This window comes from Vidua chalybeata, chromosome 3 (assembly GCF_026979565.1).
Source record: "Vidua chalybeata isolate OUT-0048 chromosome 3, bVidCha1 merged haplotype, whole genome shotgun sequence".
In the NCBI taxonomy this organism is placed as follows: domain Eukaryota; kingdom Metazoa; phylum Chordata; class Aves; order Passeriformes; family Viduidae; genus Vidua; species Vidua chalybeata.
In genome coordinates this window covers 8506635-8532907 of record NC_071532.1, presented here as the reverse complement: position 1 = coordinate 8532907, position 26273 = coordinate 8506635, and the positions used below count along the sequence as shown (strand labels likewise).

Below are 26273 nucleotides of genomic sequence, written 5' to 3'. Positions count from 1 at the left end.
TTCCTCCCTTGTGATGGGCACTGCTACCAATTTGTCCTTATATTTTTATTTTGGAAAGGTTAATGACCATTTGATTAAGCCTGAAAGGGTTTCTGCCCCAACTCTTGGCAGGAGGGCAAGGCTGGGAAAGATGAGGAAAAATCTGTCTCCATACACTAGACTGGAAATCAGCATCTTCTGGCTGCACTTTCAGAGCCTGTGTGACCTGACCTTATGGGTCAAGGGGCAGACAAAAGTCAACACCATCTGCTATTAGTTAGTTAATACTTAACCAAAAAATTGGGGTCAGCAGCCTCAATGAGCTACAGCTGGAGCTGGAGATAACGGATTTGGCTTTGAGAGGCATCCTATGCCTGAATCAACCCAGGGGATGTTATAACCCCACTGGGGATATTTGGGATGTGCTGAGCTGATGCCCCTGGCTCTGCTTCATAGAAATGTCCTGTGGCCTTGGAATGTCGATGCATCTCTCTCCAGCTGGTCCCAGTTTGGGTGCCCAGTATCTAGCCCATATAGCTGCAAAACACCTGGGTGCTTAGCCACGTGCTGCAAGGATCTCATCCTGCCTGCCAAAAGCTTCCAGCAGCTGTACAGGCCAATTTTACAAGTCAGGTGTTTGTCTTTGACAGGCAGCTCTTCATATCTTTATGACTAGACATTATTGTATTGTTCTTTCATTTGATAACTGCTCCAGTAATGGCTTCCATTTGCAGTAAATCTTGTGTGCTGTCTTTTTCCCCACTATTAAACATAAGATGATAACCTTTGTGGGAGGCTGTACACAGAAATTCAGTGAAGCTTGAGGATGGGGAGGAGGGGAGATGTGGTTTTAGCAAAGTGTCTGGTAGGAAGAAGCTTTTGGAGGAACTAATTATACCCTGGAGCACTCAGAAGAACCTACCCAGCATGCAAGTTCAACTGGAAAATGAATATTTAAATGGATCTTCAAGTTAGCAAGTCTTTGGAAAGCACTGCTCAATACCTGGAAAATAGACTCATGACACAAGAACAGATGAGTCTGAATGTGACTCAATGCAAATACTTGGCTTTTTTCACCAACACCACAGAGCAGAACCTATCCCAATTAAATGGCTCTGGAAACACCAGCTAAAATCCTTTGATCAGCTCTCCTCAACATGTTGAGGAGAGTTGAGTTTTACCTTCCCTGATAGTACAGCCCTTGGGTTGCCACTGGCAATGCTGGATCTTGTTCAGAAACCTGGGCTGGGATGAGGCAAAACCCCAAAGCTATGAAGGAGTGTTCCAAAGGCCTTCTCTGCAGCTGCTCTTGGGCTATGGCTCGCCTTCCTCATGAGCTGTTTTATAAAGGTTCTATATACACAGCCACCCTTGAGGGTGAGAGCACAAGGAGAGATCAAACACTCAGCAGCACCATGAGCTCTGCACTTTAACTCCTCTGTTGGAAGATGGTTTTGGTGCCCCAGTGCTGCAGCTCTGGCCAGGTATGGCTTATCTGGTGGTTCATTTGCTCTGGAGTTGAGCTGAAACTTGTCAGCAGACTGCAGTGCTTGGAAGTAAAGGCATCCCTGAGAAACAGAGTGAGGTGTGTGTAACCCAGACAGATAACCCGACAGGTGGTGGTGACTGCAATTCCGTGTTGATACTGGTATTAAACCATGGCCTGGGGCTCTTTAGGGGAAGCTAGGCAGTCATGGTCCAAACCACTGTGCACAGCCAAAAAAGACTGGGCTGGAAATGCAGGAGGAGCACAAAAAAATCAAAACAAATATTACTGAGTGGAGTCCCCAATTTGAGCCCCCCATAACTGCCTCTCAATCAGAAATGTATGTGCAGAAAAATCATAGAACCACAGAAAGGCTTGAGTTGGAAGGGACCTTAAAGATGATCTAGTTCCAGAACTTCAGCTTTTAACTCCTGTGCGTGCTGGAATTAAAGCCAGAATATGTTTTCCTACTATGGGATTTTGAATTCAGGTTGCAGAATAATCTCCTCTAACCTGGAGGAAAAGGCTTCTCCCCACAACTGCCCATCTAAATTACCCCCATTGCAAAAGGGCCTTTTACCTTCAGCCTGCAAAAAGGATAGAAAATTGCAGTGTTTTCCTACAGTGTGTTTAAGTTCACTTCAGACAATGATTATTTTGTTGGCTTCCCAAGACCAAATTAAATGATCATTTACGCACTGCAGTTTAAAGTGTGTCCTTTGCTGGTAAAATCCATAACAGCTATAAACTGTGTGTGTGTGTGTACAGTCATTATTGTTGCTGTTTGGTTTCTTCTCTATTTTAATAGCTAAAATATTAAAATGGGGAAAGCAAAGTGCTGATTATCCACAGATATGCTTAATTCCACATTGTGAAGTTATCTGCTAGAATAATGTGTATATAATATAGGCAATGAGTGTTCATGGGAGACTAAAGCTGGAACACAGCAGCAATTCCAGAAATAATTGTTTCTTCAGAGGGAAAATAACAAAAAAAAAACCCCAAACTTGCCCTAAAGCTTCAAGCAACGCCTTTTTGCTATGCTTTTAAAAATAAATGCTAGCAATGCGTTTTAATTTCCCATGTGTCTACATACACTGGCATTATGAGAAATCCCTTATTTATATGATCAATCCTGCATAATCCTGGGTGCTGGTCCTGAAAATGCTCCATCCCTCTTAATATATTTTTTCAGCAGCTCAATAATAAAATGTTTTGGTGTTTGGGGTTGGGTTTTTTGGTTGTATTTTTTTTTTTTTTTTTTTTTTTTAAACCTAGCACCCTAAGAGCAGCAGGATAGGACCAGCTCCTGCAAGGAAGGATGTATAGCACTAATTTCTTCTTGTAAGATTAAGTTTATTTGGGAAAAAACAAATAAACATGATGGGGAAGGGTGTTTCTTCCCTCTGGCTGCCTGTTGTTTGCTCTGGGATGAAATGTGGATACAGCTGCCTGAGGAGTTTCTCCTGTAAGCTGTTGGGTTTGGGGGTTATTTATTTGGGTTTTGTTTTGTCTGTTTGTTTGGGTTTTTTGTTTTGTTTTGTTTTTTTTTTTTTTTTTTTTTTTTTTTTTGCTTGGAGGTTATGAATAGCAGTGGATGAACAAACACAAAGATTTCAACTACCAATCATTTTTCCTTACAACTTTTAATCTAACAAAGCTGCTGTCTAAATGGAAGGGTGACCTCTCTTCTTCAGAGATATTGCTGCATATACAGAAAAACAGATCACTTTTTTTTCCTTAGAGGGCAAATCCTCAAACAGGTTGGTCGTGATAAGCCATAAATATGCTTGATCTTTCATGAGATTCCTAATTTTTAAAAAAGGTCACTTCTAATTTATTTTGTTTTAAAAAAAGATGTTAGTTGTCTCCCAACTTATCTCATATGTGCAGCGTGAATATGCTTCAGCACTAATAGAATTTTTCATTTAAAAAAAAGTGGATTTGACTTTTTTTTTAAATGTTATAAATACATATTATAATATTGGCTTTTTGCAAATATTAAAATGGATGCTATATGTATAATGTTAAAGTAACTTTGCTATAAAGACACAGGGTTTTTAATTTCTGTTGTTCACTACACTTAGACATATTAGTGAAATAACTGATACAGTATGCTTGTGTTAAAATGCCTGCTTGGTTGGGATGACAGTCACATGATGAAGATCCCTGCTACTGACATGCCAATTATCAGCACCCACTGTCTGTAGAAAATACAGACCAAAGCCCAAACTGGAGGTGGTAAAAAGAACGGACTAAAATCACGGCCGACAAATACGCATCCTCTAAAGAGGTGGACCCGGCGAGGAGCTATGCTAAACAGTTCCCGGAACATGTAAACTAGTTTGAGGAGAAGTTGTAACATGCATAGCTGTTTATGAATATGCAGCAGGCTGATGCAACAGAAGGGGCATTTGCAAAGCGTCTCCGCCGGGCGGCCGCGGTGGAAGCGGGGGCGGCCCCGCTCCCTCACGCCCCGCGGCGCCGCCCCCGGGGGGCGGAGCTCCCTCCCGAAGGGGCCGCGCGCGGCGGGGCGGGGCGGGGGGGGCGGGGCCTGGGCCGCTCGCGCTCCTGCGGGGCGGGGCCGCGCGCGCGCGCGCCGGTGCGAGGAGGGGCCGCGCGCGCCGCCCCGGCAGCGCCCTCAGGTCAGTGCGGGGTGGGGGGCGGCGCGCGGGGCCGCCCGCGCCCCGCCGGGATGTGGCGGCCGATCCCGCTCCCCTCCCGGGCTGCGGCCGTGCCGGCGGGGAATGGGCTCCCCGCGCCCCGCGGGGGCGCCGCCGTGAGGGGCGGGGCGGGGCGGAGCGGCCGCACCTGAGAGCCGGCAGCGCCACGGAGCGCGGGCCGTCGGTGAAGGGTGAGGGGTGAGGGGCCGCCTGGCTCTGTCGCACAAAGAGCCCCCCCGGGCACGGCCTTTGCCTGGTTCTGGTCGCGGTGCGTGTCCGCAGGCGGGTGTCGGTGTCCCCTCGGTCCCCCTTTGTGTAGCGGCGGGGTGGGTTCGCGGCGGTGCCGGCGGTGACCCCATGGAGCAGGCTCGGGAGGAGCCCCGGGACCCGGCTGTGCCCAGGCTGGAGCCTCCACCGGGAGGCAGCCCAAAAGTTGGGCTTTGGGGCTTTTCTCCTGCTTAAAGTAAAGCTTCTTTTGTAAAAGAAGTACTTTAAGCATTAATTCGGTAACCTTCCCGGAGGAACAATTAATAGTTGCATCCGGTTTGGCATAAATACGTCCTCCCTTCCCCACGCTGTTGGCCGAACTTCTTGATGTACCTGTCTCGGAAGATTCGCTAGTTTCACCTAAGGGCCCACGCCTTTACAATTCACCATTTTCCTGTTTGTTTGGAGAAAGCCACCTGTGAACTTCGAGGTTTATAAATTCAGTTCGTTGTAGTGTTTGCTGAGCGCTGAAGCATTTTAAAACGGGAGAGTGGAGTGGGTTGTTGTGAGTTCGAGGAAAAGTTTGGATTGAAGTTAAGATACCTACGTGTTCCTAAAGTGTGGTTAATAACATGCCTAATTCAACAGGTTGTCTCATCTGAGAAGTGCTGGTGCGGATTTTTTGCCTTGTAGTTAGTCTTTACAGTACTTTGTTTTCAGCATGTGATGTGTTTGTTAAATTTTAATCTGTGCTCTGTTTTTTTTTACTATTGTTTTTTGTAGAGAGATGGTGCTGGGTTATAGGTGTACAATACTTTATTTGGCATTTCTTAAACTTTTATGCCAGAGTTAGGCTCAAAATAGCTTTTATTTTAGTGGGAGAGAACTGGTCTCACCATTTCCTACAGAATGTATGTGCAGGATGTTGCAGTGCCCAGTATCTGGGGTTTACTGGGTAGTGTAGCTTTGCAAATCGAATCTCTTATGGCCATCATTTGAACTAAGTTCTGCAGGATTGCCAAAGTTGCATGTCAACTGTAGTACTTACTTTTTTTTTTTTTTTTCATTTTAAATCCCTCACAGTAAGTACACTGCAGCTAACTGCACAATAATTTCCCTTGTGTTTCCCTGCCAGTCCCCTGCCAGGGCTGAGCTCTGCCCCAGAGGAAACACCTTCCAGAAGCAACGTGGGATTCATTTAGCTTGCCCTTTAAGGCCAGGGGGGAAAAATGCAAATAGCAACAATAATTTTTATGTTTTAGCCACTTGCTTGTTAGAGTTTGTGAGCAATTTTTTTTTTCTAAATTTACCAAACAGTTGCAATGAAAGCAGCAGTCCTAGGGTAGGCTCACTTAAAACAGAGGTCTGATGATGATAGGCCATGTGTTATGTTGTCAGAAGAAATTTAGATCACCTGTTGTAGAAACTTGTGCAATAAGTTTTGCAGTAGAATATTGTTTATGCCTAGCATTAGCTTTCTCTGATAATTCAAAATGATTCTGCTGCGATACTGCCTCTGGTAACTCTCTGGACTTGGCTGGCTGTTGTTCTGTTTTACAAATGTTCAGGTACCTAAGCTGGTGTGGAACCTCTGTTTTGTGAGGCACTTAAAGAGTGGTAAAGCAGCATTTTCTATCTCAAAGGGCTGATAGATGCGGCAAAAGAGGGATATAAGAGATGGGAATCTTGGAAGGATAAGATTACAAGCTTTTTATGGTGGAAGTTGTTAAAGGTTGTGTTTTCTGCCATTCGGTTGAATTCCAATCCCCTACCTTGGTTACAAAAGCACTTTTTATGTGTGTGTCAGGAACCGGAGAGGGGAGGCTTAAGTATGACATCACTGCATTCAAATTTGCAAACTTCCCATTTTTGGGTCCTGGCTATCTGTTTTCTGATCCTGCTGCCCTCTCTGAGTTTGATACCTCAGCAAGCTGCTGTGAAAACTAGGCCAGTCCAACATCTAGAAAGTGTTTGCATTTTAAAACGCTGGGGAGCTGGTTGGCAGTCTGTATCTGGTGTCTGTCCTGGCTGTGTGGGGTGAAGACCGGCAACAAACAGATTTGGAAGGTATCTAGAGACGTTACCTTGTCCAGCCCTGTACCCTAAGATTACCTGATATCCTGAAAAAATATTTCACTAGAGGATCATGTACCACTTCAATACCAGGCTGAATGACTTGTTGATAACATGGTTCTGTGATGGGATACTTATGTAACAGGTTACACTCCATAACCACCCTAGCTTTACCACCATAACCACCCACTTTCTCCTCTTCATATCCAAAGCAATTTAAAGGAGCAATTTTCTTTAAAAAGTACATTCTCTCGAATTAGAGCTGTCCTGTCTCTGCTCGGTTGCAAGGGTTTTCTGAGAGTATGAAATGAAAGCAGTCCTTCAGGCAGGTGGCATGTTTGCTTGTCTGAGAGGTGTGAGGATTCCTTAGAGCTCTTTGCCTTTTGCCTTTACACTTCTATGAGACCAAAGTGATACTACCCCATGTATACCCAGGAAAAGTAAAGGTTTTCATGCTATACAGAAGTTCATAATACATAAAACTAATTGGTATTTATGTTTATCTTGTACAGTTCCTTAATTATGCTGTTCCGTTTGATTACTTGCCCCTTCCTTAGTTTTTCTCTACTGCAGTTCTGATGTGTCACAGAGTGACTATGAAGAAGAACATTTAAGATATCCTAACATTGATAGACAAATACATCTTAAGGCACAAAAATATATTCTGAAACCTGAATTTGAGGAGTATGTATGTGTTTTTCTTGAAAATTCATGATGGTGCAGTAGCTGCCATTCACTTGTAAAGAGGAGAAACTGATGGAAATACTGAAGCATAACTGACTACTAAGGAAGGCAAGTGTGACTGAACAATGTGCAGCATAGGAAAATAAATCTGATTTTCTCAAGCAGTGGATAGGAGAAAAATTTGGGAACATCTTTATCTCCCTTTGGATTCAAACAGAGGCTGTGTGTGTTGGAAGAGTCTGGAATCAGTTAAGGGCAAGTAACAAGATACACAGCTTCTAATGTTTGGCAAAGGGAGGGTCATTCAGGACAGTGCAGTTTAATGGATGTCATGCCTGTTCCATTCCTTGAACTATTTGGATTAGGCTCAGGTTAGCAGCAATCAGTCTCTCATATCTAAAAATTTGGGTTAGTAGACAATTGTAAAATTACTGCTAGAGTTGTTACTCATTGGTTTTAATTCTCACTTTTGAGAAGCGCGAGCCGCTGTGGCTGAGAATGCATTTCTTATCAAAGGCTTGGTTTGCCAGTGTACTGACCTGTTCCTCTTTCACTGTCATGATTTTCCTCTTCTGTAATTTCAAATGCAGTGGGAACAAGACGCTGTACCAGCCTTTTCCTATTTAACACACTGAATGCTGCCAGCTGTGATGCTCTGCTGCTGTGAACACACAGGTTGTTCATCTGCTGTGGGGTTTTTAAGCCGCATGTTTGCTAACCTTGCCTAGATGTAAAACTACAGATTGGCACAATGTGGTTTTCCATTATAGACCCATACATTACAACAACTACCTAAGCTTTCCAAAAGTCCCTTTTGTTTTCCTTACCCTTGTTGAAGGTGCTGTTGCCATGACAGTCCCAGGTGACGGAAGTGTGAGAGCAGGTGTGGTTGTGCACTGTAGCAATATCCTCTCCTCCCTTCTGTCCCACCGGGAGCTTCAACACAATGGTGTGATGTGGTGAATGTAGGTTACCTGCACATGAAAAATGTAGTCCTTGAGCTATACACTAGCATAATTAACTGTGGTGCGGTTCCTCTGTGGATACTTATGGAGTAGTTACTTTTAGTGCCATTGGTTCTCACAAGTGAGAACCTTCCTCTCTGAGGAAGTGCCTGTTTGCATTTGCATTCTTCAGACTTAACTGTGTGCAGGGGAACAAACACATTTGGGAGCTGCTGATGTGAAGGAGCAGGAGCAGGACCAGGCAGCTTACAGCATGCCCTTTAGAGAACCCATATTTATTTAACTATTCCTGTATTAATTTAACCATTGAAAATAATGGTTTGTGAGCCAAGTTAAAATTGGTAAAAGGTTTGTCTACAGAGGTGAGATCTGCCTGCAAGATTGGAAGTTCTGTCTGTAGTCATCTGATCCAACCTCTACCTTGAAGCAGGCATCATGTGAGTGCTGATTGTAGTGGTGGTTTTTCTGAAGTGTGCTAAGATCACTCGCTTCCTTCTCATAGGGCACTGAAAGATCATGAAATGCTAATGACTTTTGATTACTGTTGACCTTAGTCAATTTAGAATTAGTGACCCAGAGATGAAAACCACTGTATCTCATTACCAATTTCCTGAGCTATCTGAGCTTTCCTTTGTCAGTCAGTTTTGGTAAGAGGCACAGTAGAATTAAAGTTGACCTTTGCCTTAGGAAAAGGGTTGAGTGCTTTGAGGTTTGCAATATCATGTTTATAAATAAATAAATAAAGCCACTAAGAAAGAAGTTATTTTTTGACCCCACAGACTGTCCAGAGCAAAGCTCTACGTGAAATGAAATGGACAAGCTTGAGTAGCCACGATGGGGAACAAATGCATAACTTGTCTCTTTTAAATTAGTAGCAAAACAGTTTATCTCCTGTAACCTTGAACTGAATTATCATTTTGTGGTTGCAGGTTTTCTCTTCATGGAGTTCATTTACAATTCTTTGTTTTACTTTGAACTAGCAATAAACAAGTTACTGCACATAGAATGCATTGCAAATTTTGCTCTATTTTCTTCCTGCAGCTCCCAAACTATGATATTGGGGAATATCTCTTAGCAGGTTTGTCAAATAATATATTTTATATTGTAATGAAGCATTTGACATTATTTTGTACCATATGCCCAGAAGAGAATGTCTGTGGGGTAATTCACTGTAATGGGATCAAGTATATTGTTTACTGCAGGTTGTCTAAATGTAGGCCTTCCTTGCCACAGTTGTGGTTTATATGGACTATCATTCCTGCAGCAGGCACGGTCTTCAAATCAGAATGACAATATAAGAAAATTTTGAACTTTTTTTTTCTCACTCTGATACGTTATTTTTGTCCATCAGGGAACAAAACCTTTAAAGAAAAAGACCAAGCATAGCAAAGTGTTTGGAACATAAATATTAAGTTGTTCAACCTCTCACCGAAGTTCAATTGCAGGCTTTAAGCAGCTAAGCAAGAAAGGTAACAGGAAAAAATGAGAATAGGAGATGTTGCAGTTGAGGTAGGAACAGGCTCATGGAAAGTGACTTGAAATCCATACAAAGAAAGTGCACATTTATTTGCAAGTAAACATAGGAGTAGATATTAATGTTATATGTTTTGTTGTGATTGCTTTGTCTCAAAATGGATATTGCTTAATGACATATTAAAAAGATTTAATGGAAAGGCTGCTTTGGTAGAGACTAGAACAAATACCATGTATCAACTGTATGCTAGGAAATACTACAGGAGTAAAAAGTAGTTGTGAATATTAATTCTTTAGGTTTCTATTTTATTTAAGTTGGTGTTTATCTTTTGACTAGGCTGCTCGGGACTTTCTGCTTTTGTTTTCTTTGAAGCATTAAGGACATTTAGGAAGAAAAAGTAAAAGCTATCTTAGTGGATAATGTTATGCAAAGTATTTAAATCCTCATAAACACTAAGCAGTTAAGAATATTTGGTAACAAGTATGTTGCTAGCGTAGTATGAGTTCTATAGAAAAATAGTATTTAACTATTTTTGACTTTGTTTTGAAGCTTCTAGTCTTGGTTCAAGATGCAATTCTACTCTGATACTATTCTACTCTTTCACAGCTCTTTGCTATTCTGGGATGTAATTGCTTTTTTTAGCATCTATTTTGGCTTCTTTGAGAGTCTTTACAATTTTGCCCATCTTTCTTCCTGCTTTTGGTTGCCTTTTTTTTTTTTTTTCTCTCTATACAAGACTTGACTAAGACATCATTGCCAGCTTTTCCATGCAACCAACAGAAGATGCCATCTTGGTTTCTTCCAGTGCTGCCAATAAGAAACTTAGGAGAGAGGAGACTGGAAGTTTTTGTCCACTGCAATGCATTTTTTTACTTGAGGAAATCAAGGGTAGAGCTATCAGTGCCCTTTCCAAATTTGTTTTTACAAACAGAAGGGCTGGAATGGTGATTGGGAAGGACTCTTCCAAGTGACTAAATAATTCATAGAGAGGTAAACAGAAGAAGGCACCACAGCTGTGTGGGTTTGGTTTATTGAGGTTTTCTGTTGGTTTAGTTAGTTTTTAAACATGTATATTCCATTTTAAAATCAGTGCTTGAAGTTAAATTCAGTGAAAGCTAGCAGTGGACAGACAGGTAGATTTGTTAAACAGTAACATTGTGTATTATTTTGGTTAATCAAGATTTGTCATTTGAAATTTGTTTCCTTGTAGGGGGAAATTCAGGATTTAAACAATGTTAATACTGCATAGGCGTAGTAACTGCCAAAGAAGACATTTGGCAATTCTACAGAAAAAGAAATGTATGCATTTCCTCACTACTTACTAAGAATTCTTTTCCTTATTCATGATGTGGTTGTAATAAACAATTGGGAATTTTAATGAAAGTTTTTTTTCTTTATAGAATTGTGTAGGTCATATTACTACATGAGGAACAGGCCTGTAAATGAGAGATGTACAAAAACTCAGCTTATTAGAAGGAGAAAAAAGATAGAAACTCTTTGGTATCCCTGCTGTTGCAGCAGGAGAAATTGATGAAATATAAGGAAGAATACTGCCATCAGGTCTGGAAATTAAACTGATTTCCCAATTGGAAGTTACCTTTAGAAAGGCATAATTATAGTAGTAACATTAAAAGTTGTAATAATATTATTAATATAGTGTAGTAGTAATATAGTAGTAACATTAAAAGTTGTGCTGAGAGCTGGGCTGTACTGTGACTCCTGTGCTGCACAAGGTATATTATGTTATTAAGGGATAAATAAGCTGGGATGGCAGGTGTGTTGCACACACTTGGGTTTGAACAGCAAAATTGCTGCTTCAGTTCACAATGTTTAGTCAGGAACTGATTTCCAAGGGCTTGTAACCTGCTCCTAATGTTTTGGAAGGGGCATGTAACTTGATGTGTAGTACCTCAGACTGGGAATATAGTGTTTTGCTTAATTCTTCTGGCATTTTGAATACCCATTAGGACAGCATAAAGATTTAAGCATGGAATTTCCTATATTCTTTAACTTGAAATATTTCTGATATGACTACTTTGCTTGTAAAATAAAAATTAATGTGCCTTTGAAGAACTGCATTTCCCTTTTTCTCAGTTGTATATAGCAAGTTTAGTTCTGTTAATATATAATTAATGAAGAAAAATGAGACTTGCTGAAGAAGATTAGGAGCACATTGTAATAAGATTTCAGAAACAGATAGATCTGTGGGTCAGAGAAGGTGACCTTCCTTGATCCTCTTGTTGGAGACAGACTGATCTAAACTGGGGATTTTCCCTGCTCTTTCAATAGGCAGTAGTTCATGGCTTGTTTTTACTGACTGCCAGTGTATTGATTTCTAAATTTATTAACAGTATTTGTATAGTAAAACAACAAAACACCATTGTATGAAAGGAAATGAAAGCTGCTGCAAAAACAGAAAGAATAGAGAGTGAGAATTGTCGCAGTATATGCCACAGCACATGCAGCAGTCCAGACAGCCACAATACAGAGTATCACCATATCGTATCAGAAAGCTTCAACCCATACACATCAGAGGGCATCAGGCATCTGCCCATACAGAGTAACATCATATCACAGCAGAAAGCTGTAAGTATCTGCCTTTCTTGTTCTTTAGCCCAGCCTTTTATACCCCTCATGTTCATGCATTGCACCTGTGTGCCCTCTGTTCCCTTTGGTGATTGGTCAGTGCACCTGGGCACTCCATGGCTCATTGTTTTCAATGCTGTTTGCTTGCTTTTCACAGCTGTAGCCTACTGGGGATGAGGCTCAGCCACAGCCCCACTCCCAGTTACCACAAAGTCTGTACCTACAGAGAATAGCACTAATTTTTTGGTTTTTTTTTTTCCTGTTTCACATCCATCTAATGAGTAGTTTATGATACTTAGTTCCTGAGGTGATGAAGTGCAGTGGAAGGTGGTATGAACCTGTAAGAGGTTTGTAGTTTTTCACAGGAATTCTATGAAAATCTAAATCTATTTAGATTCTGTTCTGGAATCTGTGCTATTTTCTAGTTAGAGTAGACTGGGTTTTGGTGGGTGGCTTAAGAGCAGGCAAAGATGGCTTTTTATTTACTGGGCTTGATTTTTTATCCTGTTGTGCAGATACTTCTTGTCTAATGGGGTCTGTCTGACTTCTGAGTTCAGGCAGAACATGCTTCAGCTGCAGCTTCTCTCTCCTTTCCTTTCCCAGAAAGCACAATGTGCTGTGCATGTGTGGTATTCTCCAGAACTCAAAGGTTGGTGGATTTCTGTGGATTCACGTTTGACAATGTGTCTTTCCCACATGGAGTTAACTGGTCAGTCTGTCCATTCTCTTTATCTCCTGTAGCCTCACAGTGACTTATGTGGTGTGTGTGTAAAATCTTTGGATTTGTCATGGTCACTGGTTTGAAGAAATATGCCAAGACCTTGATTTATATATACTCTGGGAGTCTATAAAATGGATTTGTGGAATGACAGTCAAATCTCCCAAACGCTCCTGTCTTTTGCCTTCTGCCAACTGCAATGCTGAGAACCAGATTTTCTGGAGTCTATGGTTTTCTGTATCTTTAAGAGGTTTTTTAAAGATTTCTTCCTTTTGAAATGTTTGTCCTGTGCAGTGGCAAAAGGGTTATTGTTGTAATTGGAAGGGCTGGAAATTTACATAAGGAGAGGGAAAAAAAACTTACACAAACTCAACAAACTCAAATTCTGTGCTGAGAATACCTGCTGTGTTCCTTTTATAAACTCAGCTGTGAGCAGTTAGAAGATCCCATCTGTGGGATGAGTTTCTTCTCCTTTACCCCTTCTTTTCCCTCTCTACAGTTCAATATGGTTTAGGTTTTTAGTTTCCCCTTCTAATCAGTCTATTGCAGATAAAAAACAAAATGTGTGGAGGAGAAAGAAAAGGTTGCTAGAAATAATTTCTTAGTTACATAACCTCCCCTCAATGTATTTAGGAACGTGTCTCTGCCTTTCACACATAACCCACCATCTTCCTTTAAAGCAGCACTCAAGGAGATTTTGCAATAAGATGTTGAATTGTGAAATGTAGCAGCTAAGGCATGGACACGTCTCCCTTGGTTTCCCCCTTCCATGAGCAGTGCCTTCAGACAGAGAGGACAGATGTGTCTGGGAATGGCATCATCCCCAAGCACTGCCGCTAAGCCTCCAGATGGCTGGGGCATGCAGTGAGTGCTTGGTGTGAAGCATCTCCCAAGGAGACATGGTAATCTTTGAAATAACGGCATATTCTCAGGTTAAAGACATTCTGAGTGTGTGTTACACAGCCCAGCTGTGATTCAAGCAGTTGGGATGGAGAGTGAATAAATAGCCTGAGTAATATTTCTGTTTGAGTCAGTGGCAGATTTGTCAGGGGCTTCAACAAGATTTCTTCACCAATCTTTTATCACTTTAATTTCCCTGCTGTATCTTGTCCAGCAAAACGAATTAAGGCAAAATGTAACTAAATTAGCTTTGAAAGCAGAGGTTTTTTTCTTTAAAACTGAAAGTAATTATGAAATCATATTTTAACTATCTGCTCCCCAGTATTTTAACATGTTTAGTATTTTAAGGTATGATATGTTGATACTTCATACCAAGTATTTTTTATTTCCCTGCTTTTGTTTTTAAATGGCTATGCTTACTTGGTGGTTTTTCCTATACACTTGACCTGCTATTAAAGAAATCTGATCTCAATTTAAGTTCTGAGTAAACTAATGACTAACAAATAGACTTATTTCCTATTTAAATGGTTTGGTTGGCATAGCTTATATCCTGTTTATTTCAAAAGTATTTGTGAATAAAATCGGACTGTTTGCATCTCAACGAGTGATTTTTGCCTGAGACACTCTAAATCATTCAGACCCTTTTATTTAATGCTTTGAAATACTGATTAAATATATTCAGTCTGGTTTGCTTCAATCTGATTACACATCTAGAAGTTTTCTGATATGGTGTAGCCATGTCTGGTGTAAGCTGCCTTAATTAGCACTGCTTAGTGATTTGGGACCCCTGTCAAAGGCTGTTATGTTATCTGGAAACAGAAGGAGTTAAAGCTGAAGCTGTGACCTCATCCCTGTTCATGTTACACTGGAGTAGAAGCTGCGCTGAAAGGGATTGTTTGGCTGCATCGCTGCCTATGCTGCTGCTTGATTGCTTTAATTCGGTTCTGATATCTGTCGCACACTGGCTGAACAGCTCTTACAGGAGGGATTTGTGGGAATGCTAGAGGCAAAGGAAGCTGTGCTTATATCGAATGCCCGTGGAAATAGCTCCCACGGTAATAGACTCGGATCTTTCTACCTAATTTCAACTTCTTACTGCTTCGCCTATGAAAATTGAAGCGGCACCGAGGAGAGCTCACACACACAGCACGCACACGCAAGAGAAACACTCACGCACTCCCGGCCAGCCGAGCACTTACGCAGCCGCGTGTGCCATTGATTCCATCCTTGCCGCCGGCTGCGTGGGAGCTGCGGGAGCGCTGCTGTGGCTTTAACGTGGGAGCGCGCAGGCTACAATAGGTGTCACTGTGTGCGAGCCCAATCGCGCTCGGTGGCTGCAGCCATTGGCTCCGCGCTGCCAGCTCCGGCCGCACGGCTGCCAGTCCTGCTCCGCTCCCAGCCCTTCCCGCACAACTTGGGCTCGCCGGCAGCCTGGCACTGCCACCGTGCGCTCCTCCTGCCCTCTGCCCGGGCTGTACCGCTGCCAGGCCGTTCCTGATCGGGAAAGCTGGAAAGAAAGAAAGCAAGCTGGCAGGAATGATGGGGATGTATTTAACGGTTCAAGTACTGGATCAAACTTAAACTCAGTTTCCTACTCTGGGTGCTGGAAAGGTCACCTTGTCTTGCTGGAAAAGAAGCAGACTCTCATCTCTGCTGCTTTTGGTGTTACAGCTTCCACATGCATTCCTAAATGTTCCTAGCTAGTTAGGCTGTCGGTCTTTACACACAGATATACTGATGGTAGATGAGAAAGGAAAGAACATGAAATGTCTCACCTTCTTCTTGATGCTTCCAGAGACGGTCAAGAGCAGATCTAAGAAGAGCTCTAAGAAAGGAAATAGCAGTAGCAGTAGCAACAGCAAATTGCCTCCAGTTTGCTATGAAATCATTACCTTGAAGACCAAAAAGAAGAAGAAGATGGCTGCTGATATTTTTCCCCGAAAGAAACCAGCTAATACTAATACAGCTGCTGTCCAGCAGTACCATCAGCAAAATCTCAATAACAACAACACTATTCCTGCACCTAATTGGCAAGGACTTTATCCAACCATCAGAGAGAGGTAAGTTCAGGGCGGTTTTTTTGGTGTTTGAATGGAGAGGTGAAAAGTAGCAAAATGTCCCGAGTGCATTTATTTGCTGAAGAAAACATGGTTATATTTTATTTGGGCTTTTTTGTCCCTGTATGTGTGTGTGGGAAATAAGAATTTTGATAATGGAAAAATATTTTAATATCTCTTTTCCAGTCAAAGCATCTGTTTGAGTTAATAAAAATGTTGCTGAAAGCTGCAGCATACACATGAAGATTTCCTTTTAGACCTCAGTGGGGTTTTTCAGTGATAAATGCCCTGGACTTCGATTTCCACTTCTTTGGAAGTTCTCAGAAGTTTGGGGGTTTATTTTATTGCACCTGCACACACCAAAAAACACTTTTACCTCCTTAGTATTTTCTCTGGTGAGAGAAAATTTGTGCAATGATGTGTAAAGTAGCTGGAAGCAAAGCATGACCTGCTCCTTTTTGCTAACAAGTAACTTGAAGTTGTTAAAAAATCAAATTTCTTGGGTCTGGGACATGCAGAGAGTTCCTGGGTGCCACAAATTAACATGCTACCTCTGTTTGTAGAAATGCAGTGATGTTCAACAATGACTTGATGGCAGATGTTCATTTTGTGGTCGGGCCACCAGGTGGGACCCAGCGGCTGCCAGGACACAAAGTAAGCAACAGCTGCATGATCGGCTTGGGCGGGGAGACCAGAGAGAGCTCCCACAGTTACAGTGGGACAGAGCGTGGGAGGCTCAGCTCTTCTGGGACAGGCAGCAGTCTGTGTTTGGAAAGGCCACATGCAGTGGGATAATCTCTCCCTGGCTTTTCTTTGTGTTTTTGGTTGAACAGCACATTTGTTGGGCTAAGGCAGTAAAGTTAGGAATACTGCTTTGTGCTGTTGATTAATACTGCTCTTGAGATTTCCTAGAAATAATTAACTTCTGTGGGGAGGTGAGCGTTTTCCAGTAGCTAATGCATCTATCCCCAGGAGAGTAAAATACAAGGAAAACGTGTAACTTGTTCTTCACTTGGACTTAATTTCTTACTGAAGTGTATCTGTAGAGCCTGTCAGTGCAGCCAAATATGCTCAGAGTGGCTCTCCCACATTGTTTGTATTGGCAGTGTTTTCAGTTCAAAGCATGAAATAAGATTTCCTTTCTCAACAGTATGTCCTGGCTGTTGGGAGCTCTGTATTCCATGCAATGTTTTATGGAGAGCTTGCTGAGGACAAAGATGAAATCCGTATACCAGATGTTGAGCCTGCTGCTTTTCTTGCCATGCTGAAGTAAGCATCATTCATCTGCTGGATACGTGTTCCTTTCTGATGTATACATACGCTGCCAATGTCATAGCTGAAGTTGCATATAAACAGAAAGAAAGGAGTCGCTTGAAATATTCCTCTTTTTGTGTTTTAAACTTTCACCTAATTTTGCTCTCTCCTGTACTTCCAGGCACACACATATTAGACTAATGTAGGCAGTTGTAAATAATGACTTTGACAGGGGATCTTTGGGTGCATTGTGTACTGTAATGCCTATCGATCTGATTTGTCACTATATGTTACACAAAGGAATGGAGTTACTAAAAAGATTTGTCAGCTGTAACAAAAAACCCCAAACCAACTCTTCTACTTTGCAAGCATAGAGGAAAGTTAAAAATGCATGTACAAAGCCCCCTCAGACCCAGTAAATTGCTAGGTTTGTAGATTGACATCATTACAGCTCATTTATAAACCTGCAGTACGCAGGTCTTGTCTTAGAAAAATGACCCTAAGTTATTCAGTATAGCCTCTGAAAAATATTTTTTTCCTTATGTATCATATTGATGTATTTGAAAAGTGATAAAAAGGCTGCTTACATGAATAGGGGGTTTTATCTAACAAGGAAAACGAGTCTGTTTACATGATCATTATTTTTCTTCTTGCAAACTGCGTAAGAAATGTTCTCTTTTCCTAAATGGGCATAATGAAGCAGCTTCCCTGCTGAATTGTCCTTAAATGTATGTATAAACTCTGATTGTTGAGAAATGCCCTATCACAGAAATGATATGGCTTTGAGTTTTTGTTTTTTTTCCTTCAACTTAAATCAATGCTGTTGCTTTCCTGTAGAAAAAATACATCAGTATCTGATAGTGATCCTTTTAATATGCTGCAGGCTTTCTTGCAAGTAATGATATAATCACTAGCTAGTAATTTATTGTTTTTCATGGATTGTTTTGATTAACTTGTGATTACAGAAGAGTTTCTGTTTCATTTTTTAACATTTCACTGGCATCATAGATGAACATTCAAAGTTGCATATAGAGTTCTTATAGATTATCATCAACATCAGGAACGTTCTGTGCAAATATAGGTAATTGCCAGAAGAGCTCCACAGATGTTCTGTAGACATGGAATATAAAGTTAAGATGTGACATTAGGTAGGGAGATGTGTTATGGATCTTTGCTTTGGGCCTTTTTGATTTTGTGGCAGAGCTCAGACTCCCACTTTCATGCTGAACTTTACAAATCACAAATACAAGATACTTGGGTTCTTCCAGCCCCTCTTTCGTTTTGAACAGCAAATCTATTTCACTGTGGCTGAACATGATGTGCTGTATAAAAACTGAATGCTTTCTGAATTTATCATTAAGAAATGTGTGCAGAAAGCAAGCCTAGAGAAGAGTATTAACACTGACATCTAGGTCTTGGCGCCCATGGCAATTTAGGAAACTGTCTATGAGAGCATGGCCAGAACTATGGGATTCTTCACCTTCTCAGCTTTTTTTGAAAAAACTGTAAAAACAAGAAAAAGTTTGTGGTCTGTGTGGCTGTTGAGGTAACCTTGCCAGTGCTGTCTTCCCTGATGCAGTGTGTCTGAGGCTGCAGAGTGGCCCAGTGTCTGCAACACCGGGATGGTGCAGCCATGGTGGTGCAGGGAAGGCACAGGGATGTTGCTCAGCAGTGCAGTGTCCCCTAATCACAGGATCCACTGCATGTGGAGCTTAGGGGGAGCCACTGTCCTCTTCACTCCTCTCACTCTGGGAAACCATCCCTGAGAGTGTTTCCTGCAACTGCTGTGAGTCATGGATGGCAAGGCTATATTGCTACAGAGAGAAAGACTTTAGCCATGCCAAAGCAGCCTCTCCTTCACCGGCTTCTTTCTGCATCATAAACTTTGTCAGAAAATATATTTAGCTTTGGTTTTTTGGTTGTGACATCTTGCTCAAGAAGTTTGGTTTGTTTTCCCCTGGGGCCAATGAATCCTGATAGCATAAATATTTTTTGTGTTTAGTACACAGTGGGCATTCTGACAACAAACAAGCTATTGCCAGGTGTAATATAGGAAATACTATGACGGGTAGACATTAGTTATTCTTCCAGTAAAACTGCTTTGACTGTTCTCTACAGTTTTACAAACAGGGTTAAATGTATAGTCTAGCTGCCAAGCTGAATTGGTGCATTAATGTATTATATCTTATCTCAGTCTTGACTGTTCAAGTTAGAACTGTGATCTCATCTTATCCCAGGCTGAATGTGTTACTAAACCATCAAACCCTCTGGTCTGACAGAATCCTGTGTTTGAGAACAGGGTGAAACCGAAATATCAGTAATTGCAAACCAGAGCTGAGGTGCATTGGCAGAGTAAGAGGTGTGGAATATTGCTGACAGTCGATCTGTGCTGTGTCTGCTGTACATCAGTGATATTAGTTCTTTATTTTCAGGAATATTAAAATAGCAACTCTTGAACTATTTCAATTTAAAACAGATGTCAGTATTCTCTGTTGTACTAGCAGGCAAAGAGAAGTAATAGAAGGGAAGAAAGAGTAGGAGAGCAATGAGGAGAATCATAAAAACAAATTAATTGAAAATGGAATTTTTTTGGGGCAGTAAAGGAGCTGAGCCTGTAACCATTGATATACAGATGGGTTCTTTGGTTTCAAAAATAGGCTAAAACCAAGTACTTAAACACTAAAAATAAGCTTGGCTCTATGTAAGTTTTCTTTTTTCTCTGTAACCTCTTAGATTTTATATTGCTGGAGCAGTATCTCCTCTGTGCATGTTTTCCAAGTGCAGCATGGAGAATACTATCTTACAGCTGCAAAAATACAAATAGTTATTTACAACTATAATCAGATCAGTGTAGGCACTAATTCCTCTTTATAGGCACATCTGTTCTGCAGAAAACTCATTGTGTAGGGAAGCCTGCTAACTAGAAAAAATTAATTAGTACAGGGTTGCATACAACTTAAGCTTTCTGGAGGAAGACAATTTTATCAGCCATAACCATCAAGTCTTGCTTATCCCTGTGAAGAGTGAAATTGCATTTGGCATGATTTTAGCACATTGCATTCACCAGCTGCAAATGGAGCCCTGAAGTATGAGATATTGAAAAGAACAAACTGTACAATGCTTCATTTCTCTGAGCAATGAATCCCAGCAGTTTAGTCACATAAATAGAATTTCACCTTCATCTCTTCCACCACACTGCCATAGCAATAAAGGTTTTTTCATCCTTGTGCAGTGAGACTGAGTGAAAATGCTGTGCTTGTTGAGTTAGGATGTTGTGAGCATTAAAACCCTGAAAATCTTCAATTTCCGATATGTTTCATAACCCTTTGAAAAAAACAAACAAAAAAGCCACCTCTGAAAAAAGCCCAATCCAGTAGTTACAGAAATGGATAGCACCTGATATACTTGAATAGCATTTCTCTTCTTAGATTACCTAGTTACTCTCTGCAAACTTGTTCCTGTGTTTGTTCATACAGCTCAGTAAACCACGGTTCACCATCAGGGGACATGCAGTCCAAGGACTCTTGATAACACAAGTTCCAGACTCCTGTGGTAGCCAAGTGAGGCAGCCCTGCAGGAGCTCCTGCCTGGGAGCCAAGACCTGTATGGAAGGAGCACAGAGCTGCAGGGGCCACAGTTTTTAAACAATTGTCTCATAGCATGCACTCCAAATGGAAAGTTTGATTCACTTTAGATTTAAACCTGTTCTCTTCCATGGTCTTAACATAAGTGCTGAATTTTTTTTTGTACTTTCTTTCTGGGCCTAATCAATACTCCCCAAAGCACTGCTTGATTTTACTGTGGAGTCATTTAAATATTCTTTTTTTATGATTTTGTATGTGTTTGTTGTTGACAAACTGGTGTTGCATTAAGCAGCAGCATTACACCTGTGTGCTTTATTTCAGGTACATCTATTGTGATGAGATCGATTTGGCCGCAGACACTGTCCTGGCCACTCTGTATGCTGCCAAGAAGTACATTGTCCCTCACCTGGCCCGTGCCTGTGTTAACTTTCTCGAGACAAGTCTGAGTGCAAAGAATGCCTGCGTGTTGCTCTCCCAGAGCTGCTTATTCGAGGAACCTGACCTGACCCAGCGCTGCTGGGAAGTGATTGATGCCCAAGCTGAGCTTGCTTTGAAGTCTGAGGGCTTCTGTGACATTGATTTTCAGACACTTGAAAGCATTCTCCGAAGGGAGACTCTGAATGCCAAAGAAATTGTTGTTTTTGAGGCAGCTCTGAACTGGGCTGAAGTGGAGTGCCAGCGACAAGAGCTGACGGCCACCATAGAGAACAAGCGCAAGGTGCTGGGCAAGGCTCTCTACCTGATCCGCATCCCGACCATGGCCCTCGACGACTTTGCCAACGGCGCTGCTCAGTCCGGGATCCTGACTCTCAACGAAACCAACGACATCTTCCTCTGGTACACAGCTGCCAAAAAGCCGGAGCTGCAGTTTGTCAGCAAGCCCCGCAAAGGCCTCGTCCCTCAGCGCTGCCACCGCTTCCAGTCCTGCGCTTATCGCAGCAACCAGTGGCGCTACCGGGGCCGCTGTGATAGCATCCAGTTTGCTGTTGATAAGAGAGTGTTTATTGCTGGCTTTGGGCTCTACGGCTCCAGCTGTGGGTCGGCAGAGTACAGTGCTAAGATTGAACTGAAGCGGCAAGGAGTTATCCTGGGCCAGAACTTAAGTAAATACTTCTCAGATGGTTCTAGTAACACTTTTCCTGTGTGGTTTGAGTATCCAGTGCAGATTGAGCCTGACACCTTTTACACAGCAAGCGTGATTCTGGATGGTAATGAACTCAGCTATTTTGGACAAGAAGGAATGACAGAAGTTCAGTGTGGGAAGGTGACTGTTCAGTTTCAGTGCTCCTCGGACAGTACAAATGGCACAGGGGTACAGGGAGGACAAATTCCTGAACTCATATTTTACGCTTGAATGTGTGTGTGGATACAAAGCATTTTGCTATGAAGAACCTGTCTGGTTCAGGCCTACTGATTCTTAGCTTTTATCTGCAGATATGTGATCAGTACAGGGAATATGTAACTAAATGCTGTGGGCAAGTTACTGGTTTGCTATACTTGTAGCATCATTGGTGATTAAGTGTAATATTTAAATTGGAAGCTCTTAGAAACAAGTAAGTTTTAAAGGCTTTGTAAGAGGGGTGCCTGTTTGCTGGTGATGCTGACCCTTTCATTGATGCACTGGTGAATCACCAGATCTTGTATCTCACTAAACACTGTCTTCATTGATCTGTTTTTTCTTTCTCCATTTTCTGCTTCCTGCTTGTATTGGGGAGGTAGGGATAGAAAATGAAGAGTCTTGTTTTATAGTTCTCTCTGCTGTCTGCTCTGCAGACTTTAGAGATTCCAGTAAGCCAAGCTGCTTTTGACCATGGGGGCTGGAAGAAGTCCTTCAGTTATAAGGAGAAAAAGCACAAGTTTAAACCTTCATCCTATGAGATTCTCCTGTAGCCAACTGTTCGGGATGGCTCCAGGGGAAGATGGGAAGCAGGAGGCATCTTTCAGGAAGCTCCACGGCATACTGTCCTTATCCCCAGTGCATGGACATGTTCACAGTGAGGAAGGGATGTGGGCTTGGCAAGTTACCCTTGGAGTTCATTTTCTAGGAATCCCACCTTGAAGGCAAGGAAGTACTTGCATGCGTTCAAATTCATGTGTATGCAGCTCTTGAAACTCTACTCCCATGACCCAGGTTTTGCTACATTGGAGTTGATCTGCTCTTTAAATGGCATTTCTTTGAACCCTTGCTAAATAAATGGGAATTTATATCAATCATGTAATGCAAGATAATTTTTTGTTTGTTTTGTTTGGGTTTTTTCTTCTTCCTAAACATGGTAGAGGCAAATTTTAGAGGAACAAAAGAATGTATCAATCTTGACTTGGATTTTTTTCTGTAATACAAGATTTTTTTTTCTTTTTATTACCAGTTGAAATTTAGACAAAGACAGAAGATCCCAACTGTGGTCATATTACACTTAGTGTATACCATCCAATAGCAGTGAGGGGGAGGAAGTCTCCGCTAATGGGTTATTGTTGGAGCTCTTGCAATTGCTTATGGCTACACATCAATCAGAGGATTATGTGGTCCGGAACCTTTTTCTTGCCTGAGTTTTTTCCCCCAGGAAGTTACATATCAGTATCATTTTTGCAAAAGTATGAGGGATACTCCTTGTATGAGGGGAGGAAACCAGTATAAATAAGAACTACAGGTATTATTGAAACATGAGAAAATCCTTCATCACTGCACTGGAACAGTTGTTCCTCAAAGGCTACACTGGCCATTGTAAAGCATCTTGCTTCACCTCTGAAATAGATTCTGTTTGTTGCGTACCTTTTAACAAAATGATTCTTTAGACCTGCTGAAGATTAATGTTGTGGTATATCAACACATTAATGTAGCATAACCCTAAATTCACTTGTAAGTTCTGTAATAAAAATGGTTTTCTCATATTATTTTACCAGTTTAATACTCTTACTCTAAGTGTTGCTTGATGGTTGGAATCCTGGCCCCTGGCCATCAGAAAGTGCCAAAATACATCTTTGTAGTGTCCAAAATACCATCTGCAGCAAGGACAAGTGGAGTGTACTCAAAGCCCAGATCTTCTCTCTAGGTAATAAAAAGAGAGCCAGGTAAAAAAGTACTCCACAGGATTTATGCCTTTCATCCATCTTAGCGTTTAATGTTTTGTATACATACATACATACATGTGTGTGTAAGCAGCTCTCTTTCTGAAATGTAAATACCCTCAAAATACATAGAAAAATGTTTTGGTTTTTGTAACAGATGTACATAATCCAGACTGTTTGTGAAATCTAAACAGAATGCTCTGTGGAAAACTCCCAGGGAGAGATTTATAAAAACCTGCAGTTACTTATATTTAGATCTACAACTGAAAATAGACAAGAGTGTAAATGGTATGGAGTGGAGAAAGGGTTGCTGAAGAGATCATAGAAAGGAATCTGAGATTTTGATGAGGTAACGGTCATCTACTTTAGCCAACATCTTAAGCAGCAGATCCATTTATTTAAGATACATTTCAAAGCAGAGAACGATCCTAATCAGCTGATTAAATTTTTGTACAACAAGTGGCTGATGCAGATGTAATTACTCAGAGTGATAAGCAGATTGACAGGTTGTGGTAGCGAGCTGCATTCCGATTTGATAAAAAAAATGTGCCACAGCTGGTGGGACAAGTCAGAGAGTAGTGCATTGGTTTACCTAGTCTTGGATTCTCACTTTGAATTTATTATTTGTTTTGACTTATCTGCAAATAAAGGTGACATATCTGCTACATTCGCTGGCTGGAAGAGAAGTTCAGAGATCAGAATACTCTGTAGCTGTAATATGTAGAACATGAGCTGTTATTTAATTATTGTTGTAATTTGATTCTTTTGTCTTTTTGACGAAGTAGGATGAAAGCAACCTCTAGCTTAATTCCTCTGAATCCATTCCGAGTTTTGGGAGCTGGAGCAGGGAAAGGTTTCAAGTGTGGGTGATTAAACAAAGGCACCCAGAACACATTTTGATGCTCACAGCATAACTTGCTTCTGAGCACTTTGTGATGCTAACAAGTACTGGGATGTAAGAAGGTGGCCTGTGCCACTCACCTTGGCACATCAGGGCACTTCAGTAGGTGTCAGAATGTGGATTTGGTTGGTTTAGCAGAAGCACCCAAGCTTGAATACATTGATTTACATCTTGCAAGCATCAGCCATATCAGCCTGGAATATAAACATAATGTCGATAGAAATCACCTTGCAGATTCTGTCGAAACTGTTCCTGGCTGTCTTTGCTACTTGTATCTTTGATTTGCTGGTGAGAGGAATCTGTGATAAGAGAGTATAATGTAATATACTTTCTGCATTATCTAAAATAGTATTTAAGTAAACTCTTTAATTTCTACACACTTATTGCACTGAACTATTTTGGGTTTTGTTTTTTTGTTGTGATAAACTTGGCTCACTTCAGGTCCCAGCACCCATTTGTGCTGAAGCAGTGTTTGATCTTAGCAGGCTTACAGCATTATTTATAAAGGAACAGATATATATAAATATATTAAGTACCTCATGTTGAATGTCATTGTACTGTATCTTTAATGTCACAGTGCAGATCTTGTTGGACTCATGAATGTGTATAATCATGTTAAACATAAAAATAAAAATTATTCTTAAATGTTTGTTTCCTGCAGTATCTTTGAAGCATGATCTGTGAAAGTCCTTACTTAGTTATCTCTTTTAACAGCTCCTATTGTTATACAGTAGTGCAAGAATATTTGTTGAGCTTATGCATTCAGAGATCTTTTGATCCCCAAAGAAGCAAAAGTCTAAGGAATATCAAAGAAGAACAATGAAAATGTTAATCAGTTACACTGTAAAAAGGTTGATGATTAAGCTAATGAGCTAGAGTGAATGAATTCATTTATGTACCTTATGAAAGACCTTGTCTACTAGCATTAATATTTTCATGTTCTGTTAATATTATTAAGCATGTGGAGATGAAGGGGGAGGGTCTTTTGTTTATTCTAAAAGACAGTTGGCACAGGAAAGGCCGTGCTTTTCAGTCTCTGATGTATCAGAAAGGACATGGTTAGTACCAAGAGGCTGGTCTCTGCTGAAAAGTTAATTATATATTATTCAGAATTCTGAGTGTTAACAATTTTCTTCCAGGAGACTTGAGATTTGAGACTTCATTTTAAGATTTGAGACTTCACTGACTTTAAAGGTCACTCCTTTTAAAGGTTCACTTCCATGATGTCCATCTCCAAGACCTTTCATATATTACTGGCTAATGATAAAAAATACAGTCTGATAGAGAGGTATGGAAATTCGAGGAGGTCTACTCCAGAAAAAATCAGTATCTTCAGAGTTCATCCAAAATTCTGATTGAAGCATGTTTACAAGCATTAAATTTGCCACTTTGGGTATGTTGTCTTTCTAGAATTCTTATTTCAGTACTTGGCACATTGCTCCATTCTGGATCCAAGTTCTCTTACGTGCCCAGCACTTCTCATTTGGAACTGGTTTCAAGCAGGAACTGTCCTATGCTTTGTACTGATGACACTAGCTCTTAAATGTGTGGCAGATATCAGCATGATGTGGTGCAGCAAGGACCACACTGGCAGCAGCAGCCTAGCTTGGTGTAGCAGAGGAGATTGTTGCTGCTGGCAGCCTCAGATGCTTTGTAAACAGGCCAGAACTAAGTGG

The 26273-nt window shown here is 41.2% G+C and overlaps 1 protein-coding gene across 3 annotated transcripts; it reads left to right on the top strand.

Annotated features, from left to right (window-relative positions):
• The first annotated feature begins 4051 nt into the window (after positions 1-4051).
• On the top strand, positions 4052-25246 carry BTBD3 (BTB domain containing 3). Of its 3 annotated transcripts, none has more exons than XM_053938959.1 (5): positions 4052-4110; positions 15531-15795; positions 16356-16446; positions 16943-17061; positions 20952-25246. In XM_053938959.1, exons 2-5 carry the CDS (start codon positions 15653-15655, stop codon positions 21982-21984), a joined length of 1386 nt encoding a protein of 461 aa, XP_053794934.1. In that variant the 5' UTR covers positions 4052-4110; positions 15531-15652; the 3' UTR covers positions 21985-25246. The 3 variants fall into 3 exon arrangements, with proteins under 3 accessions (XP_053794934.1, XP_053794935.1, XP_053794933.1); XM_053938960.1 differs by lacking the exon at positions 4052-4110 and adding an exon at positions 4342-4396; XM_053938958.1 differs by lacking the exon at positions 4052-4110 and having other exon boundaries at positions 15223-15795.
• Positions 25247-26273: the final 1027 nt, after the last annotated feature.